This window comes from Microcebus murinus, chromosome 1 (genome assembly GCF_040939455.1).
Source record: "Microcebus murinus isolate Inina chromosome 1, M.murinus_Inina_mat1.0, whole genome shotgun sequence".
In the NCBI taxonomy this organism is placed as follows: domain Eukaryota; kingdom Metazoa; phylum Chordata; class Mammalia; order Primates; family Cheirogaleidae; genus Microcebus; species Microcebus murinus.
In genome coordinates this window covers 29,296,807-29,319,969 of record NC_134104.1, presented here as the reverse complement: position 1 = coordinate 29,319,969, position 23,163 = coordinate 29,296,807, and the positions used below count along the sequence as shown (strand labels likewise).

The 23,163-nt window shown below is 33.4% G+C and overlaps 1 protein-coding gene across 15 annotated transcripts in view; it reads right to left on the bottom strand.

Moving 5' to 3' along the window:
* Nucleotides 1-23,163, bottom strand: part of ROBO2 (roundabout guidance receptor 2) — a 1,246,890-nt gene that overhangs the window by 156,536 nt on the left and 1,067,191 nt on the right. For all 15 annotated transcript variants that reach the window (XM_076000825.1, XM_076000828.1, XM_076000830.1 and 12 more), the window contains exon 5: nt 6,877-7,015. In XM_076000825.1, the coding sequence (XP_075856940.1) occupies nt 6,877-7,015 (139 nt within the window). The remainder of the gene's footprint in view (nt 1-6,876; nt 7,016-23,163) is intronic.

Below are 23,163 nucleotides of genomic sequence, written 5' to 3'. Positions count from 1 at the left end.
CACACACCAATGACAGGTGGCACTCAGACAAGTCTTTTTGCTCTGCAAACTGGCACCTGGTCTTGACTGTGCCCACATACAACACAAGAGCTGACAGTTAATGGACAGCAGAGCATCTCTGGCTTAAAGGCATTTCATTTCCAAGTGTGCCCCAGCTTGTTAGTTGACCACTGGCCAGAACCCAAATTGGATGACAGTTCCAGCATTGTCCCTAAGCTGAGATTCTTAACAGATGGTCCAGTGTGGTCACAGGACCAGGCGACTTGCATTCCCCACCCTAGGTGGCAATTAGTTTTGTGCTAACAGAAACTATTAGCACCTATTTGATTAATATACAGAAAAAGTACCACTCTGGCATCCTTCTGAAAGTTGCCAATTAATCCTATTTGTAAACAAAATCTGTATCCTCAGTTTCGCACAAAGTAAACTTTAACTGTCCCAAGTTTAAATTTTCAAAATACCAAGATATTTCATGCGTGGCTTATGAAATTAGTCTAAAAGTACCCTTAACTCTAATGCAGTGTAGTATGTCTATGTAGTTATTCAAAATATAGTATTACTAATGATTATCTAAATTTTTATCTGAAATATAAAATCTGTAGATGGCTCAAGTCTATAAACAATTAATAACCACATCATTATTGTGCCCATTAGTTTAAAATACAGACTTCATGTTGGACATACTCTAAATCAAGTTCTGGGCCTAATACTTATTAATGTGTGACCTTGGAAACCTAACTTCTTGAAGCTTCGGTTTCCACATCTCTCAAATGGAATTAATATTATGCTGTGACACTCTTCTTTAAAATAATGGAATTAGTGTATATAAAAAGCATTTATTGGAGTACATGACACATAAGTCCTCCAAAAATACTTGTTTTTATCGTTATGCAATCTTCTTATAATGATGTTATTATTCTTATTACCAGCAGACAAACAATATAGTATAATGTTTGAGATGTGTAGGTCCCAATCCAGATATTCAATTACAGTGGTGCTAGGAAACAATAACTGGAGGATGTGCAACTTCCTAGAAGGAGAAAAACTAAACATAAACATAAAACTAAACATAAATGATCAAGCAGTGGCAGAACAAGGCCTAAAGTCCAAAACCCCTTGCAACAGCCTAAATACGCTTTATGCTACTGTCATCTATATGACAGTAGTTGCCTATGCAGTTTCTAATTTTTTCAGACAGAAATGGCCAAGACATTTGTATAGCACAAAAACCACACAATTTTTGTTTACCCTTTTCTTTATATTTCTGACTTTTAAGGACCAGTCTATTTTTTCAGATGTCACTTATAGTGTTTTATTGTACATTGCTTTTCTCTTGTTCTTATTTTTTCCTTCTTTTACTAAAACCATTTTAATTGCCCAATCTTTACCAGCCAACATAATCGGCATGGTTATTATTTATCAGGAGCCCAAATTACCACATGTCCTTGAAGCACACAGTATATGTGAAGAAGGCCGATCTCCTCAGCAGGGTAGCTGAGCACCTGTTCAGGATCTTTGCATCCCAGAAGCACATGCTCTAAACAATAGAGCCTCCAAACAATTAATATAAGAACATTTTCCAGGGCTAAGCAAAAAGAGCCACTTTGTGTAAAAATGCCACCAAAAAAAAAAAAAAGAAAGAAAGAATTATAAGTAGTTCTATTCAGTTTCTCTTCTTTAAGAACCACATATTTATGTGAATCTCACATTTCATGGAACTAAAAACTCTAAAAATTCTCTCTTAAAATAGATTTCAATTTAGAAAAAGGAATTTGTCAGTGGGTTCAGGAAAATTGATAGAATTTTGCTCTATATATCTTGAAACTCTTATTCTCTAGTCCCCTTTCTATTTTTATGAAATATTCATGAATTATATCCACTATGTGCAAGCCATCAACTGCATTTAGAATTTACAGGCATACATAAGAATGTAAATGGCATATTTTATTTCCTTTTTCCTCTGACAAGCTATCATGAACATTCCTTTCTCTACTATAGGTCCTTATAGATGAAGTTAGTGTCACTTTAGAGCTAGTTTAGAAAATAAGTAAAAATGGAATAAAAAAGATCATAGAGCTAACTACTGGTAATGTGCTAAAAATCATGTGATTGATGAAAGATATAAAATCTGCTGTTTACAGTTCTTTAAAAACTGCTAATAATTAGTTGAAATACAAACTTTCCTGACATGTCCAGATAAGAAATCATAATTAAATTAGTCATACTACTTCTTATCCATATTTTGAGAGGGTTTTTTAAAATTCTCATTAATGTTAGATTGAACAGAATATTGAAGTGTTGACATATTTCAACTTTTTCTTATTTCATTGGTTGAAAATGTATTATATTATGTTTCTTTATGTTAATACATGATTTTTTCATAGAGTTTCATAGAGTTTGTGGGTATAACACAAATATACAACATCCTTATGTTATGATGAAACATGACATAAGATGTAACATGATCTCATTTATAGTAAATACCTGCAATATCTACACACAAAACACTTTTCTAAAAGATGTGTGGAAGGCACTTAATCATCAAAAAAGTACTAATAAGCAAAGCATTCTAGGTTTGCCTGCAAAAGCATTCTAGGTTTGCCTGTAATACCCAAGGAAGAAACTAATATTATTTCAGTTTACTTTCTTTAATACATACAGCATATACATACTTTCTCACATTGTCCAATCTTGTTAATATAAAATAAAGAAATAAAGAATTGATAACAGTACATTTACCTTGCTTAAAATGAGCGCTATAAATGCAGTAGGTATAGCGCTATAAATGCAGAGATGTAGGTAAACCTGAAAGTATATCTTTTTTTTTTTTGAGACAGAGTCTCACTTTGTTGTCCACGCTAGAGGGAGTGCCATGGCGTCAGCCTAACTCACAGCAACCTCAAACTCCTAGGCTCAAGCAATCCTACTGCCTCAGCCTCTGGGGTAGCTGGGACTACAGGCATGCACCACCATGCCCGGCTAATTTTTTCTATACATATTAGTTGGCCAGTTAAGTTCTTTCTCTTTATAGTAGAGATGGGGTCTCACCCTTGCTCAGTCTGGTTTCTAACTCCTGACCTTGAGCAATCTGCCCGCCTCGGCCTCCCAGAGTGCTAGGATTACAGGTGTGAGCCACTGTGCCCGGCCTGAAAGTACATCTTATACAATTTAAATTATGCTTTCAAAAAAGTCATTTTAATAGTCATAATCATTGGAAACTATTTTAAAATGTTTTTCTTCCTTCTTGTTTCCCCTACTCATTTTATTTTTATATAGATGTATAAAATCTTGTCCCCATAGATGAGTGAGTGTTGGTTTATTTGAACACATATGTATTGAGATCCTCTGGGAAAAGTGAAACTTGGCACTGTATCAATATGCTTCCTAAAATATTCAATTGTGAAACAGTAATATCTTCAGAAGTTACTGCAATGAATTAATACTTTGGCAGTGACATGTATAATGTAAAAGCTCCTTCTTTTTTTGTCCCTTGGTTATTTAAAAAATGTCCACATAACTTTTTCCTGGTTGGGCATAAGGGTTATTGTTAGACTTGCTATGCTTCTTACCTTACTAAAACATTCATCTAGTCAGAAAACGTTTTAATATAACTCACCAAGAGTATATTGTAATTTCATTAAATGTAGTTACTGAGAAAGGTCAGGAGTTTAAGTCTAAATAAAAGAAAGAGGCACATAAGTACTACTAAAAAATATTTTCATGGCAAGGGAAAAAAATACTCCCTTAATTCATCTCTGGTTCCTGAAAGGTTGGCACAGTTATCTTCTTCTGTGTTGAAGGTTTAAATAGCTTTCACAGCATTTCATAAATTTAAACTTGAATTGAAAAGCTTTTCTTGTCTCCAAAAGAAAAATAGTCACATATTACTTACATGGTAATTACAGGCTATGCAGCTGCCCTACGAAGCTTTACTATAAATGTGTTAAGCATGAACCACTACACAAACCTTATTCAAATTTCATTAAATGTTAAGCCAAAGAAATGTCATCCCCCACACCAATTGCTTATACAAGAACAATGGCCATCTCCCTAGTCTGAGACCTAAATAATGTAATAGAATCAATGTTGTTGATTCAGTCTGTGGTTACCGAAAAGTCTTTACTGTTATCCTTCACCAAGTAAAGAGCTCTCTTTCCCTCTCATTATGCATAAGCGAAGCTTATGCTAATACATAGAAATCCAGATAGGAATAAGCTTCTTTGAAACATCATTTAAAGATTGGGAATTCAAGAAAAAGTACACGCTTCTATCACGATAAAAATTACACGCTTCTATCACCAACCTCAATTTCTGTATTGCACTGATCCTTGCTTTAAGCCTTTCTAACATAACAATTTAAAGCTTACACAGCACTTCCATTTGCCTAATATTTTAAAAACATTTAGCTGGTTATACAAAGTACTGCAGCAGAATCAAGCCAGTAATAGGAAAAGAAAGACTCTGAAGCTATGAAAATGTTTTAAAAGGAGTTAGTGGAAGTACGATTTCTCAAAATTTCAATATTGTCTTCAAGGTCTTGATATCATAGATTCTGATTGCTTAAATACTGTTGTTTGATATGCAGCTATTATTTTAACTTTGAAGCAAATGAATTTGGCCAGATTTGGAGAAGAGTATAGCAGATAATGTTGTCAAGTTTATGACCTGAGACCAACAGTCCACTGGGAAAAATCAAACTAGTCTTGATTAAGTTTTCTTTTACCTTAATTCAGAAACATAGATACATTAAAATACAACACACTCTGACAACTTTCTATTTTTCAATCCTTTTTTGAATTGATCTTGTTTAATGTTTTAAAACTGACAGGGTCACTCATGCTGTTACGTGGATATCATGCACCGCCAATACAACGTTATAAGAACACATCAGCTCTGTAACATTCCTTTGGAAAACCCATAAACTCAGTCTAATATGAGGAAACACTAGACCAATTCAAGTGTGAGGGACATTCTAGAGTCTATGTAGCCAGTACTTCTCTTCAAGATGGTTAAGGTCATGAAAACTAGAAAACACTAAGAACCTGTCTCAGACCAAAGACTGGGGTGACATGACAACAAAAGGCAATAACCAATAGCCTACCATACCTAACTAAATAAATACCCTGGATTGGATCCTGGAGCAGAAAGATGACATTTATGAAAAACTGGTGAAATCAAAATAACTTTATTTAATTATTATATCTATGTGTGTTCATTATATTATCTATGCGTATTCATTAGGTGTGACAAATGTTTCATTGTCATGTAAAATGTTAGCAGTGAGGAAAACTGGGTGCTGACTGTACCAGAATTCTTTGTACTAACTTTGTAGCTTTCCCATGAATGCTAAATTATTCCATAATTAAAGGTATTCTTTTAAATGGACACAGATATATATTTACAGTAATTGAAAATTAACCTTAATATATACTAGAGTAAATTTTAAAATATAACTATTTTCCTATTCTTACATTAACATTTAAAAATTATCTATTATGTGCTCTTAAATTTGAAAAAAGTTATGGATTATACATAGAGGATGGACACTAACAACTTAATTCTGTAAACTCTCCTTGCTATTTAACCTGCTTCTCCATTAAGATGGTATAAGGAAACTCACATTCACAAACCCAAATAGATGTCTGGCATTAAAACGATGAAAGGAGCACAGAAGTGACTTGCTCTACAATGTAGGCTGAAAACCTAACTGAATTAAAATGTTCATTTGTTTTATTCCTCTAGATTGTAAAAGGTCTCTCGCTGACTATTAAAATGTTTGGTTCATTTGCAGTCAGTACTGTTGATGACATGACTTTGGAAAGAAAGTATACTATCACAGACCTAGGGATACATAAAATTGAGATTTTGAAGTTTATGTATAAATTCAGAAAAGTAATGATAGTGGTGAAACACACAAAAGGTATATGGCCTCTGTGGAAGCATGCTTAATTTCAATCAGTTAAGTGAAACCTAATTTTTTTTTTTAACAAAAAGTAAGATTAGAAAAAAAGGAGGATGTGCAATTTTATACAGACAATGATTAGAGTGGGTGAATGGCTATGGTTTCAGCAGGTAGGATAACGAGGAAGGCAAAAGAAATCTAAAGATAGAATTCCTCAATGAATTTAAAGAAAACACTCAAATGATGTGTTTGATACTAAAAGTCAAGGTCTCAGACAAAAAAATTTATACAACAAAAATGTTTAAATTATTTTTATAAAAAATGACAAGCATTTTGAGGTACTGTAGAGGTATTGAGAGATTGGGTTTTAGGGTCTTGTGATGAGAAGAATAGGAAAGCTATAGAAGAGAAGGTGTCCATGAAGACGTATAGCCACGAAGAAAGTGAGAGGAGGTCCCTGTGTGACAAATCCCATGTGTGGAGAGGAATGTCAACTACTTGCTGCATTTTCAATGTTGGGCTCATCAATCTTTCCTTTACTCCAGATCTTAACATCAGCTACTATGCTCAGCAGCCTTTTTAAAGTGATGCTTTGGACAATAAAGGAAGGCAAATGGTCCCCAACATGAGGTGAAGCATTTTGGGGACAGGGCAGGTGGGCAAGCAGGAACAAAATGGCATCCCTTGAAGGGGCCATGATAAAGAAAGCACCTGAGGAATCTGTGGTATCTGGGGATAATAGATGAAGTGAAGGACCAAGCATTAATGTAAATATACATTGAAAGAATGACATCAAAAGCCTGAGGACTTTAATATCCAAACAGCAGATATGTGGCTTGAGTATGTAAATATCACATGTATGAAAATAATACTCCAAGACGTAGGAGTGTTTGGTGACAGAATTGCGGCTGTCTTTTTCTTTTGTAATTATTCATTGGTTATCAAACAATTTTCCATCTACATGATGTTCTTACCTTCCTCTTGGCAAGTCTGCATCATCCTTTTTCCACCTCACAGTTGGTTGAGGATCTCCCTGGACCTGACAACGAAATTCTACAATTTCTTCCTCCAGCACCACCTGGTTAATTGGCCTCCTGAGAAACGTGGGTCGTTCTTGGGGGAAAAAACAAAAACAAAAACAAAAAACCACAGTAAAATGACAGGAAACTTTTGGCATGTTTTAAGTAAATTATGAAAAAAACAAAGGAAACATGTAGTTTATCTTTGATTTATAGGTATGTAAATCTCTAAGTCAGCTAGGTCATGATAAGTCCTTACAAATCCAAAATAATTGAATGAAATAAAATATTTTGGAATACTAGAATAGCTATGGTTTGTAAATAAGACCATACAACCTTGTATAAAAAATATTAAATTGATTTTTCTGTGAATTCCTGAACTAAAGTGGACAGCTGGATCCTATCATAAAAAATCAGAACACAATTCTACAAAAACAAGGAAATATGAAAAAAATGATTAATCGATTATCAAATCTTATAGTAGAAAAACTAAAAGTTGAAATGGATAGGAAACCTTAGAAGGGAAACATATTACTATTCCTCAAGAATGCTACAGAAAACCAAAAAATGTGCGCTATCACACATGTTATTTAAATTTTCCCACTTAGGATATTATTTGACAAGGGCCCAATACCCTCATGAATATTTTCACCTCATTTACGGAAAGTTGTCTACCTGATATTTTTTCTTAAATACAAAGACTGCCATCATTAATCACTGAAAACTATTTACAATCACACAAAATTTTCTAAGGCCTTCTTCCATGGTTTCTTCCTAAGTGTTCAAAATATTTATCCAATTTTATCTTACTTAACTTTTATTTTCAATTTCTTTAGCATTCTCTTTTAGTGCATCCATCTTTTATTCTTTTATTAATCAGTACTTTACACTGTTGACTTGTATTCTAACACTCCTCTATCTAAAGATTGAGGAAAATAAATTGCTATCCATAAAAATCTTACCATCCAAGAAAAATATAAAACAAAAAGTAGTTTTGTGTATCTCCAAACACTTGCACTCCTTGTACAATTTCTTCCTTCTTTGATAATGATCTAACACTCGAAAAATTACCATTTAAATTTTGTTAGTACATGTCTTCAAACCATAGGCAAGTCCAATATTGCTACTTATTGAGATAGAAAGAGGACTAAGTCAAGGAGGAGAAAGATGAGCTCCATAGGAAGTTGACACAGTTTATCTGGACATCTGGACATATTTAACCACTTGGGACTTTAGTTTCAAAACTTCTAATTTAGAATTTTGAACATAGTGATGCAAAAACTGAAATACATTTAACAGGAAACCTTCAAAGACAATAAATTACTTCAGATAGCTTATGTATAGAGAGTATATGATTTTATTGACTAAATCAAGTTCTATATTTATAAAACAAATGTGTAAGTTGCAAGAGAAATATTTTATTGCAATAAAGCCAACCATCTCTGGCATTTAGAAGGAAGACAAGTGTATCTCTCCGAGAATTTGACAGTAGGGATGAAATTTTTTTTCAAAACACAGACCTGCATATGTTCCAGTGTCTGTACTCCAAGAATCCAGAATCCTAAGCCATAAAACAATGCAAATAGCATTTTATCATGGAAATTTTTTAAATGTATAATTTATAAATAATCCATAAAAAAACTAAAGAAAAATGGTTGCTTTTAAAGATTTTAGGCAGTCAGAATTAATTAGCAGCAAAGTGTGCCCCCTAGACAACAGGAAAAATCTGCACATTGGATCGAATGATTTAATATTATTCTTTGGTACTTTAGACACTATGTGCCCAAAACAGCTATTTTAAGGTTGGTATAGTCGATACTGAGCTTTCATTTCTAGCAGTAAATAGGCAATAGCATTAGTATATTCTTATTAGTGTGTCAAATGTTAGTAGTAAAAATGAGTCCTTAGCATGGGAAGAAGAATTGACTTTTTCTCTGCTATTACATGGGGCTATTAATCCAATTACCTAAAAACTGCATCAACTCAATGTTAAAGACACTTAAGTCGCTATCGATATCACTTGAGATTGAAAAGTGGTTTGTCAGGAAGAGACCCTTCCTATTCCCTCTGATTTTAACAGAAATACCATACCATAACCTAACATAGGGATGAACAAGCTACAGAAGTCTTTCTCTCATCCACTTATTCATTCAGAACATGTTACCACAGCCTGTCCTACAGGCTTCGAGCTCAGTGGCCAAGCTGGTAATAGCCAGCAGCTTGGTTTCATCTGGGAAATTGATGGGAGACAAAGCTAGGCAGATAGATAGCGAGTGGCAAGACCAAGGGCCTTGTATCCCATGTCAGGGAATGTGAGCTCTGCCCTGAGGGTGATATATGTTGAAGGACTTTAAGCAAGAGAGCAACATTTTTAATAAGCATATGAAAAAGATTCTGTTGTCAGTTCTGTGAAAGATAAACTAGAAGAGAAACATAAAGCAGTGAATTAGGTCAGAGTATTGTTATAAGAAATTATTTCTGCTTAAACTGACACAGGGGTTCTCACAATATGGAAAAAGGGTACAGATTCAAGAGACATCAAAATTGGAATTTGGATATGGAGGGTGAAAAAGAAAACTTAGAAAGATTCTCAACTTTCAGTTTAACAAATTGAAATAGACTGGTAGATAACACATGGATATTGTGTGCATGTGTATTTGTGTGTGTGTGTGTGTGTGTGTGTGTGTGTGAATGTGTAAGATCATTTCACTGGAGAACCAGTAGGTTTGAGAAAAATGAACCTTTTATGCTTAAGCCATTGTTAGTCATGTTTCTGTTACTTAAACTCAAATTAATTCTAAACAAAATAAACGAAGCTATTCCTATAAAAGGGGAAATAATAATATATATGATCATATGTGTATATATAATTCTTGGATTTAAAAAAACTATTAAAGAATAAAAAGAAACTTCTTAAGCCTTATGAAGATATTTTCCCAGAAATTAAATGCCAACATTGTTTGAAAAAGTAAAATACAAAAGCCATGCCCATTGAAGTCAGGAACAAGATGAACATATTAACATTAGTAAGCAGTGATAAAAAGGAAGTGTGAGTTTTGAAGAAGAACCAAAATAACCATTATATACAGATAATCTACAATATATAATGATACAGAACAATCAATTTGATAATTTATAATTATCAAAGCAACAAAAATAAGAAGTATACAGGATCATTGCAGCAATGCTGGCAGTATTGGAAAATAGGGGATTTTAGGATAAATTGTGGCAAGTTCATACACTGAAAAACTAATAAGTCATTGGATATTAAAGTTACTTACCTATCTAATATGGAAAGTTTCACGACACTATTGCTGAGTATAAAATAAATTGCAAAACAGTGTGAGACTAGTTCCATCATATGTGTACATTCAGGCAAAGTTTTTGTATCTTTTCCTTGACATGCTACCAGTCACAAAATTGTAACACATAATTACTCTGAAGGGGGAACTTTACATTAGACATGCCACAAAACTAAGTTGCCTCTTCCTCCAGGAAACACTATCAGTATCCATAAGGATTTTTTGGTTTTCAGCCATGTTCTAAGCCCATTATTTTATAAGGATACACGTAGAAGTATCTTAGTTATAATTTCAAACAGAAGCAAGATATAGGATCCCCTATCCTATTTTAATGAACCCAGTGGGTTATAGAACTTCACAATGAACCTTCCTCAAGGTTCATTGTGCAAGGTTCATTGGGCAGAACCTTTCTGCCCTCAAGCAGAGTCTAGTTGCTTAGCAACTAGATAACCACAGGAGAGTATGTAGTATACAATTTTTGGAAGCCTGACATTGGCTCATGGTACAAAATGAATTCAACTGATAGAAAAAATGGATACAAAGAATAACAGGGATGAACATCACATGACACATCAAAATGAGTTTTATACTTGATTATCTTAGGTAGTACTGTCTAACAAAGTAACATAGGGATTTACTGAGATATTGAAATTTGGTCACAAATTATAAACCATTAGTCTGAGAATTTCCATAGCATAATTTCCAGCAATTATTTCTAAATTGTATAATACATTATTCCAATTATTTTCTGTTAATTTTACTAAAATCACCTTCTGCTTTGCAATTTTCATAATTGCCTGGAGAAAACAATGTGTCAAAAACTGTAGGTTTACCTAACATTTGTTTAAATAGAAGAATATTTTTGTAAGAATTGTTTTCCATTTTCCTTAACGAGATATTATTTCCAGAAAATATGAGAATCATACACATAATTAAAGACTAAAGAAGTTGTACAGGCTGAAAATATATTTTATTTTCTGCTTTAGTCACTGAATTATTTTTATATTTTTACTTTCTACTTTTTATGTTTTTAATTTCTTTTATTAGAGAATATTAAAGAGGTAAAATATTTTGGTTACATGGATTGCTTTTGTACTGCTTGAGTCAAAGTTATAACTGAGTCCATAACCCAGATAATTTACATTATACCCATTAGGTATGATATCATCCATCCTATCCTTCTCCCTCCCATCTGCATGATTTCCATTGAGGTTTACTCCCATATGTGCACATGAGTGCTGATTGGCTAGTTCCAATTTAACACCGAGTATATGTGGTGTTCGATTTTCTTTTTTCTTTTTTTTTTTTTGAGACAGAGTCTCACTTTGTCGCCTAGGCTAGAGTGAGTGCCGTGGCATCAGCCTAGCTCACAGCAACCTCAAACTCCTGGGCTCAAGCGATCCTCCTGCCTCAGCCTCCTGAGTAGCTGGGACTACAGGCATGAGCCACCATGCCTGGCTAATATTTTTCTATATATATTAGTTGGCCAATTAATTTCTTTCTATTTTTATAGTAGAGACAGGGTCTTGCTCTTGCTCAGACTGGTTTTCAACTCCTGAGCTCAAATAATCTGTCCGCCTCGGCCTCCCAGAGAGCTAGGATTACAGGCATTAGCCACCACGCCTGGCGGTGATTTCGATTTTCGATTCTTGTGATATTTCACTTAGGAGGATGGTCTCCAGTTCCAACTAGATTGTTGCAAAAGATATTAATTCATTTTGTTTTATAGCCAAGTATACTCCATGGTATACATATACCATATTTTATTAATCCTCTCATGAATTGATGGAAACTTGGGTTGATTCCACATCTTTGCAACTGTGAATTGCACTGCAATAAACATTTGAGCACAGGTGTCTTTTTGATAAAATGACTTTCTTCTTCCTTTTGGTAAATACCCAGTAGTGGGATTGCTGGATCAAATGGAAAGTCTATTTTAGTTCTTTGAGGAATCTCCATACTGTTTTCCATAGAGGTCTCACTAGTTTGCAGTCCCACAAACAGTGTATAAGTGCTCATTTTTCTCCACATCCATGCCAGCATCTATTTTGGGGGAGACTTTTTGATAAAAGCCATTCTCCCTGGGGAAAGGTACTATCTTATTGTGGTTTTGACTGGGATTTCTCTAATAACTAGTAACAATGAGCATTTTTTCATATGTTTATTGGACATTAGTCTATCTTCTTTTGAGAAGTTTCTGTTCATGTCTTTTGCCCAATTTTTAATGGGGTTCTTTGATTTTTTCTTGCTGATTTGCTTGAGTTCCTTGCAGAATATGGTTATTAACCCTTTATTATATGTTAGCATGTGAATATTTTCTCCCATTTTGTAGGTAATTTATTTGGTTTGTTGATAGTTTCCTTGGCTGTGCAGAGGCTTTTTAATTTAATTAAGTGTCACTTATTTATTTTTGTGGTTGCTGTGATTGCCCTTGGTTCATTTTCATAAATTCTTTGCCTAGACCAATATCTAGAAGAGATTTTCAAACATTTTCTTCTAGAATTCTTATGGTTTCATGTCTTAGATTTAAATCTATTATACATCTTTAATTAATTTTTTTGAATAGTGAGACATATAGATGTTCTTTGAATCTTTTAAATGTGGTTATTCAATTTGCCCAGCATCATTTATTGAATAGGGATTTTTCCCCATTGTATATTGCTGTCTATTTGTCAAAGATCCAGTGGCAATATGTGGATGGTTTTATATCTGGGTTCTCTGTTCTGTTTCATTGGTTTATGTCCCCATTTTTTTGCCAGTACCATGCTGTTTTGGTGTTTAGGTTACCATAGTCTTGAAATATGGCTAGAAGTCTGATAAGTGATGCTTCCAGATTTGCCCCTTTTGCTTAAGTTTCTTTGGATATTTGGACTCTTTTCTGGTTCCAAATAAAGCATAGAATTATTTTCTCTATATCTGTGAAATATGACATTGGTATTTTGATGGGTATTGCATTGAATCTGTAAATCACTTTGGGTAGTATGGACATTCTAACAATGTTGATTCTGCTGATCCATAAGCGTGATACGTTTTTCCATTTGTTTACATTATCTGCAATTTCCTTCTTCAATGATTTATAGTTCTTTTTGTAGAGATCTTTCACCTCCCTTCCAACTTAAATATATTTCCAGGTATTTTATTTTCTTTGTAGCTATTTTGAAAGGTATTGAGTCTTTGATTTGACTTTCAGCTTGACTGTTGTTGGTGTATAGGAATGCTACTGATTTGTGTCATTATATAATAGCAAAAGGAGCAATTCTTCAAGAAGAAAAAACAATCCTAAATATTTATGCACCTGACACAAGTTCACCCAGATTCATAAAGCAGACCCTACTAGATCTAAACAAAGTGATAAAAGCAACATCATAATTGCTGGTGATTTCAATATCTCACTGAAAGAACTGGACAGATCCTCCAAGAAGAAAATAAATGAATAAACACTGGACTTACATAGAACTCTAGAACAAGTGGGCCTAACAGACATTTACAGAACATTCTACCCCAAAACTACTAACTATACATTCTTCTCATTAGCACATAGAACATTCACTAAGATTGATCACATCTTAGACCACAAAACATGTCTCAACATATTAAAAAAAAATTGAAATTTTGCCATATATTTTCTCAGACCATAGTGGAATAAAATTAGAAATCAACTCCAAAAGAAACATTCAGTTCTACACAAAATCATGGAAACTAAACAATCTACTGCTGAATGATTATTAAGTCAAAGAAGATATTAAGGTTAAAATTTAAAGATTCCTCAAACTAAATGACAAAAGGAACACAAGTAATCAGTCTGTGGGATTCAGCAAAAGCAGTCCTAAGGGAAAATTCATAGACTTAAATGCCTACATCAACAACACAGAAAGATCACAAATCAACAATCCAATAAAACAACTCAAAGAACTAAAGAAAGAAAGAACAAGCTAATCCCAAACCCAGCAGAAGAAAAGAAATAATTAAGGTTAGAACAGAAGTAAATGAAATAAGAAACAAAAAATAGTATAGGAGAGTAATGAACCAAAGCATTGGCTGTTTGAAAAGATAAACAAAACTGATAGACTTCTCACTAGATTAATCAAAAATAGAAAAGAAAGGACCCAAATAGGCTGAATCAGAAATGTAAAAGGAGATATTACAACTGATACCACAGAAATACAAAATATAATCCATGAATACTGTAAAAATCTCTATGCAAAACTTGAAAAAGTTGAGGATTTGGATAAATTCCTGGAAACACACAACTTCCCAAAACTCAGTCAGGAAGAAACAGAACTCCTGAACAGACCAATAATGAGCAACAAGATTGAAGCAACAATAAAATCTCTTCCAACCAAAAAAAAATGTCCAAGACTAGATGTTGTCACAGCTGAATTTTATCAGACCTACAAAGTAGAATTGGTATCCATATTGCAGAAATTATTTCATAACACTGAGAAGGAAGGAATGCTTCCCAACTCATTCTACAAAGCCAGTATCACCTTGTTACCAAAGCCAGGAAAGGACACAACAAAAAAAGAAAACTATAGACTGATATCCCTCATGAATATAGAGGCAAAAGTTCTCAATAAAATCCTAGCAAACCAAATTCAGTAGCACATCAAAAAAAAAAAAAAAAATCCACCATGAGCAAGTAAGTGGGCTTTATCCAGGGATGGAAGGATGATGCAACACATGTAAATCCATAAATATGATTTACCACATAAAAAGGAGCAAAAACAAAGGTCGTATGATCAATTCATCTCAATAGATACAGAAAAAACATTTGACAAAACTTAGCACCCTTTAATGATAAAACTTTAAAAAACATAGGCATAGCTGTAACATACCTAAAAATTATGAAAGCCATATATGGCAAATGCACAGCAAACATCCTGAATGGGGAAAAGTTGAAAGCACTCCCAGTCAGAACTGGAACAAGAGAAGTATGCCACTTCTATTCAACACAGTGCCAGAAGTCCTAGCCAGAGCAATCAGGCAAGAGAAGGAAATTAAGTGTATCCAAAAGGGGAAAGAGAAGGTCAAACTATTGCTCTTTGCTGATGATATTATCTTATATCTAGAAAACCCCAAAGTTTCCATTAAGAGATTCCTGGAGTTGATAAAGAAATTCAGCAAAGGCTCTGGCTAAAAATGTATTTCTAGATGCTTTCCATTCGTAGGAAAGCATCTAATGGTGCTACTGTGATCATAAGTCAAATGCAAAGCTAAGTCCCTTTCAGAAACAAATGACAAAAATTACAAGAAAGTGCCTTGGGTCTCTCCTCTTGTCCTAAAATCATCCGCAAAGAAATGGAAATTTAGAAGGATTAGAACACACATTGATAATAGAAGCATCCAGTAAATTGATAAGTGATTATGCTCAATACCTATTAATGACCCCAGACTTTGCACCCATGAAGCTCTACACAGTAAAACTAAATATGCATGAAAATCTTGAACTATTGAATAACAAGCAAACTTAATTTTAACACATGTCAAAATAAGGTCACTGATGTTTCCATGTTATAACCTTATGCCTGACCACATATTGAAAAACAAAGGGAGAAATCTCAAGGGCTGTTTGCTGACTGCTTATCAATTAGATTAGAGTCTCTCTGACTGGGCTGATTTCTAATTATATAACTGTGGAGTGATCAGAGGCAACGTCTTTGCCAATGCAATTAACATTTTTTATGTGAGATTAACTGGATTTGAATCACCTGCATAACTTGCTTACAAGGTTAATCTCTCTTGAGACAGTAGTGTTGTTTGCCAGTATGTTACTCTGTGAAGTACAGCTCTCAAGTTGTTTTGTCAATTTTGTTCCAAATTGGCATTTTGAAAAATCCAACTTTATATGCAGCTACAATAAAATCAAATGCCAAGTCTCATTGTAGTTATGTCAATAATATTCAGAAAGCAAAATATGCAATTTAACAAAAAATATCATAGTATGAAATGTGGCTGCATAATCTCTCTTAAGTTTCTTATTTACATGCAGTAATGAAGGAAATTAGGTGCCATATAAAGAAATTTCTCTTTTCGACTGTATTCAGTCATTTGAAATGGCTGTAAAATTGTCAATGGCTGTGCTATAATGGCTATTTCTAGGATGACTATAGCAATTTTCAAATAAACTTTGCTTGACATTAAAAAAGTGTTGTGGCGATAATTATATAGGTAGAGTCTTTGAAGTCCTGTATGACCAAAGCTATGCAATAAAAGGACATTAGAGCTAACCATTGCTTGTAAACCTTATCTTGACTTTAGCTGTCCCAGAAAGACCTGCCACTCTATAGTGTCTATGAAATTAGTAAGTCAGACGTCTAGCCCCAGTAGGTCGCCTTTTATTTCACTGAGCATGTATGAGGTGAGGATGGGTTTGATAGCCATTGAATTTGAATTACTGTGTCCTTCTAAAAAAAAAAAAAAAAGACCAGGTGATAATGATCTGGCCATGTGGATGTGATTAAATATATTGTTACTGCATTTTTTTCCTAGAATTTTCTTGCCTGTGAGAAATAATTCTATTAAACAAAGAAAACACATAAATGTTCACAGAGGAAATATGCCTTTTCCATCACATTTCAGTGGCAAAGTTCCATGTTGTTGGTGATAACATGATATAATAATCCCACTGAGCGCAAGAGCCTTGTCTATTAATCCCACCACTATATTTAAGCACTTAAACAGAGCTTGGAACATAGAAGATGCTCAATAAATATACTCAAGAAAGAACTATATTGCTAACAATGATCTTGACTTCAATAATACCTTATGTTTTAAATTCTTAAATGAATGCCACAGGTTATCAATAAAATATTGATATTTCTTAATCTTTAAGAAATCTTAAAGCTTAATCTTAAGCTTTATTTTAAGATGTCTCAAGTAGTCTCATATCATCAATTATTATCTCTCATCCAATGAGTGAACATCAGCATCACCAGCTCCAATCTCTGTCTTCATCCACAATGAAACATCTAGTTCCTAATCTGAAAATTCTATAGTAGAAATCATCAGTTGTCACAGAGTTTCCAAAAGTCTTTTTGGTAAATTGCAACTAAGTATTACTAATCTACAATAGTTCACATGCCATTTGAAGAAAGCCTCCAGTGTATACAACAGAGAACAATGCAGTGAGGAGTAGGGAGAAAGAAACTAAGATACAATAAAGGCAGGGATACATTAAAAGAACATTTTATTTAAAAATAACCTGTTAGTTTAGAAATATACTCTGTATCTTCTCAGACCACAGTGGAATAAAACTAGGAATCAATTGTAAGAGAAAGACTCAATTCTATACAAAGTCATAAAAATTAAACAACATACTGCTAAACAATTTTTGGGTCAATAATGAAATTAAGATGAAAATCAAAAGATTCCTTGAACTTAACAACAATTGGCACACAATCTAGTAAAATCTGTGGGATTCAGCAAAAGCAGTCCTAAGGGTAAAATTCAGTCTTAAAATGCCTACATCAAAAGGACAGAAAGATCACAAATTAAAAATCTAATGACATGTCTCAAGGAACTAGACAAGGATGAGCATATCAAACCCAAAGCAAGCAGAAGATAAGAAATAACTATGGTCAGAGGAGAAGTAAATGCAATGAAAAACAAAATAACAATACAAAGGATCAATGATACAAAGAGTTGGTTCTTTGAAAAGATAAACAAAATTGATAGATCTCTTGCTGGATTAACCATGAATAAAAGAGAAATGACCCACATAAGCTCAATCAGAAAAAAAGGAGATATTACAACTGATACCATAGATATGCAAAATATCATCTGTGAATACTATGAAAATCTCTACACATATAAACTCAAAAAAGTACAGGAAAAGGGAAAATTCCTGGAAACACACAACCTCCTAATATTCAATCTGGAAAAATAGAACTCCTTGGACAGACCAATAATGAGCAATGAGATTGAAGTAGTAATAAAAATGTTTCCAGTAAAAAAAGCCCCAGAACAGATGGAATCACAGCCAAATTATACCAAACCTATAAAGAAGAGCTGGTATCCATAATGCAGAAATTATTTCACAACATAGAGAAGGAGGGAATCCTCCTCAACTCATTCTACAAAGCCACTGTCACTTGACAACAAAGCCAGGAAAGAACACAACAACAAAAAAGAAAACTACAGACCAGTGTCCCTCATGAATATAAATGCAAAAATCCTCAATAAAATATTAGCAAGCCAAATTCAATATGACATAAAAAATAATAATCCATCATGACAAAGTGGGCTTTATTCCAGGGATGCAAGGTTGGTTTGACATACATAAATCAATAAATGTGATTCACCATGTAAACAGAAGCGAAAATAAAGATCATATGATCATCTCAAGAGATGCAGAAAAAGCATTTGACAAAATTCAGCACAATTTCATATAAAAAAAGAAACTTCGACAAACAAGGCATAGAAGAAATATATTTCAAGATTATAAAAGCCATATGACAAACCCACAGCCAATTCATATGGAATGAGGAAAACTTGAAAGCATTTTCACTAAGATCTTGAACAAGACAAGGATGCCCACAGTCACCACTTCTATTGAGCATAGTGCTGGAAGTTCTAGCCAGAGGAATCAGGCCAGAGAAAGAAATTAAGTGTATCCAAAAGAGGAGAAAGGAAAGGAAAAGAGGAGGTCAAACTATCACTTTTTGCAGATGACATGATCTTATATCTAGAAAATCCAGAAGACTCCACCAAGAAACTCCTGGAATTGAAAAATAAATTCAGCAAAGTCTCAGGTTACGAAATCAATGTGCACAAATCAGTAACATTCCTATACACAAATAATCAAGCTGAGAGTCAAATCAAAGAGTCAGTACCATTCACAACAGCTACAAAAAAATAAAATACCTAGGAATATACTTAACCAAGGAGGAGAAAGATCTCTACGAAGAGAACTACAAAATGCTGTGAAAAGAAATCACAGATGACACAAACAAATGGAAAAACATATCATGCTCATGGATTGGCAAAATCAACACTGCTAAAATGTCCATACCATGTAAGTGATCTACAAATTCAATGACATCCCCATCAATATACCAATGGCATATTTCACAGATATTAAAAAAAAAAAATAAGCTTTGTGTGGAACCAGAAAAGAGCTCAAATAGCCAAAACAACCTTAAGGAAAGAACAAAACTGGAGGCATCACATTACCAGAGTTCAAACAATACTACAAAGGTATAGTAATAAAAAAAGTATGGTATTGGCACAAAAATAGAGACATAGACCAATGAAACAGAACAGAGAACCCAGATATAAAACCATCCACATATAGCCAACTGACCTTTGACAAAGCATACAATAATAAACACTTGGGAAAAGAAGCCCTATTCAATAAATGGTGCTGGGAGAATTGTATATCCACATGCAGAGGATTGAAACAGGATCCTTACCTCTCACCACTCACAAAAATTAATTTAAGATGGACAAAAGGTTTAAATGTAAGGCATGAAACCATAAGAGTTCTAGAAGAAAATATTGGATAACCCCTTCTAGCTATCAGCCTAGGCAAATAATTTATGAAGAAGACCCCAGTGACAATCACGGCAACAACAAAAATAAGTAAAAAGGACTTGATTAAATTAAAAGGCTTCTGCACAGCCAAGGAAACAATCAGCAGATCAAATAGACAACCTACAGAATGGGAAAACATATTCACAAGCTATGTATCTGATAGAAGGCTAATAAGCAGAATCTATAAAGAACTCAAAGAAACCAGCAAGAAGAAAACAAACCACTCTGTTAAAAACTAGTCAAAAAACATGAACAAAAACTTTTCAAAAGAAGATAGATAAATGGCCAAGAAACATGTTAAAAATGCTCTCAATGTCACTAAATACCAGAGAAATGTGAATCACAGTGAGAGAGCACCTTTCTCCAGTTAGAATGGCTTTTATTAAAAAGGCCAAAAACAATAGATGTTGGCATGGATGCCGAGAGAAAGGAACATTTATACACTGTTTGTAGGACTGCAAATGAAAATAACCTCTATTGAAAACAGTATGGAGATTCCTCAAAGAACTAAAAGTAGACCTACCATTTGTTCCAGCAATCTCACTACTGGATATTTACCCAAAGGAAAATAAGTCATTTTATCAAAAAGACATCTGCAGTCTAATGTTTATTGTAGCACAGATCACAATTGCAAAGATGTGGAATCAACCCAAGTGCCCATAAGTTTATGAGTGGATTAACAAATTGTGGTATATGTATACCATAGAATACTATTGTGCCATGAAAAAGGATAAGTTAAGGTCTTTTCCAACAATTTGGGTGGAAGTAGAAACCATTATTCTAAGTGAATCGTCTAATTGAAAAACAAACACCACATGTACTTGCTATTAAACTGAAACTAACCAATGAGCACACATGTGCACAGAGGGAAGTAAAACTCAGTGGAAATCAAACAAGGGGAAGGAGTTAGGATGGAATAGGTAAAAACCTACCTAACGGGTAAAATGAACATTATCTGGATGATGGGCACACTTATACCCCTGACTCTTGCATAAGAAAATTAGGAAATGTAAGCAAAAACATTTGTACCTTCATAATATTTTGAAATTAAAAAAAAAAAGAAAACAACAAAAAACAACCTGTTGTTAAAATGCTGTCACACAGAGAAATTATAACACCCATGAAACAAGAACAGGATTGTATAAATAAGGAAGAATTAGAGAAAAGAAAGACCTAGAAGGTTGAATATCTAACTAATAAATAATGTTTGACAGAGAAAAGGAATAGAGAAAATAGAGAGAAAATGTCATTGAACTGTTTTGATAGAGAGTTTTCAGATTGAGATTGCTCATCAACCCAGGGAAAGAAAAAAGTGTGAAACCAACACATAGTATTGAAACATTTCAGAACACTGGGCTAAAGAGATAGTACTGAACATTTGGGAAGAGAGAGAAAGAAAAGAAAACTGATCACATACAAAGCCATAGGAATCATAATCATAGAAGATTTTCAAGAGCAGCATCAGAAGCTACATGATATTGAATATTCTGAGCAATATTTTTAAACTTGAATCTATAACTAAAACATATTTCTAAACTGATTTCTATTTAAGTGTTAGATAGAATAAAGGCGTTTAAGTTTGGAATCTGCTCCACGCTCTAGTCAAGCAGAAAGCAGTTGAGAATCACTTCTGAATAGAGTGGTTAAACAAGAAAAAAACAAATATAAGATGTAGAAAACAAAGCCATCATCAGAGTAAAGAAAAACATAAACAGTTTATGGGACAGACCTAAATAACATCTACCCAGCCAGATTGGACAGGAGGTCTGTGGTTTCCAGGAAGACTATAGTGAGGGGAAACTTAATAACTAAAGTATAAATAATAGGTTTTATAAATACTCAAGAGGCTAACGTGGTGGATCTCTTGAGCCCAGGAGTTTGAGGCTACAGAGAGCAATGTTTAGGCCACCGAACTTAAGCTTGAGTGACAGATCAAGACCCCATCTCTAAAAAATTAAATTAATTAATTAATTAAATAAAATTATGAAATAAGTTTTAGAATATTTAAAAACTTCTGTTACAGATTTCAAGAATTCGTGACAGGTTTAGAAAAACATAAGTAAATTGGGGAAAATGGATTTATTATTAATTCAAAGAATAAATATAGTCCCAGAAAAGAAATGCAGTCGTAATAGAACACTCAGCTCATAGTTCACAATATTTACATGGTTATAATAATTCAAATTCTAAATATCAATATAGCCAATGTTTCTAAGGTTAGTATACTGGAAGGAGAAAAAGAAGGAGAAGTGAGATAAGAAGATGTTGAAGGGGATATAAGTGGGCCAAAGCATTATCTTCCAAAATAAGAAGCCAAATAATGTATAAAATTGATATATCAATAATTAGCAGAATAAGTACCTATTCAGAAACATGGAAATAAGTCCCAGAATAAAAAATTAAAACAGACTTTTAGGAAAATTAAAGGTGAGAAATTTGTGCACAGGCATGACACGTGAGTGTGAGAAAGAGAGAGAGAGTGTGTGTGTGTGTGTGTGTGTGTGTTTGGGAAGGTGTGGGGCAAGATATTTCTGTATTTCATCTTAAATTTGGTAATACTTAAACATTACTAATGTTTCACATAAACTCTGTTTTCATGTGTTACTTTAATAAACATTTAAAAATCATTTGAGAAAATCCACGTATCTTTCAGTTGTTTAAAAAAAGACAGCTACATTTTTAATAGCAGACATCTGAAATGTACTCATTAGAAATGTAATTGTGTACTTCAATTTTAGTTTGTCTACCTTTAGGATCTTTAGTACTTAACATCCGTAAATTCCTAGGGTATGTTCTTCATGAAAACATTTAGACTGTGCCATAGATTTTAGTGCCATTTTAAACTATGATACCTATGTCTAATTTTTATATTTGATACTACTCACTTAAATGGGATGTTATTTCATGGCCATAAAATATTATAGAACATGAATGAGAATATATAATACATAAGGTGTGACAAAGTAACTTTTTGAAAATTAGTTTCTACTGGTCACGTCTTTGTCAGAAGGGCACATTTTTAAAACATAAGTTGAATTTTCAAACTATAAAACTTCAAAGTACAAGCCCATTTACTAAAGAATCAAAACATTGGAAAAATTGAGAATATTTTTTCCCCAGCAATATGTCTCAGAAAACAGATACTTATTGTATTAGAAAAGAACCTTTATTCTTTTCATTATTTTTTCTCACCATTTATAAGTGAATTATATTTTTGAACAATTAAATATCATCAATTACTTTTTCTGTATAAGATATCTTAAGTAAAGATTGAGTTGCAAGGCACATTAAAAACCTTCTTTAGCTACAAAATGGTTATTGTAGCCAGATTTATTAAAGTAGAATTGCTATTCCATGGAAATAAAATGGAGAGAGGTAGAAATGAAATCAGTTCTACTTTTATAAACAT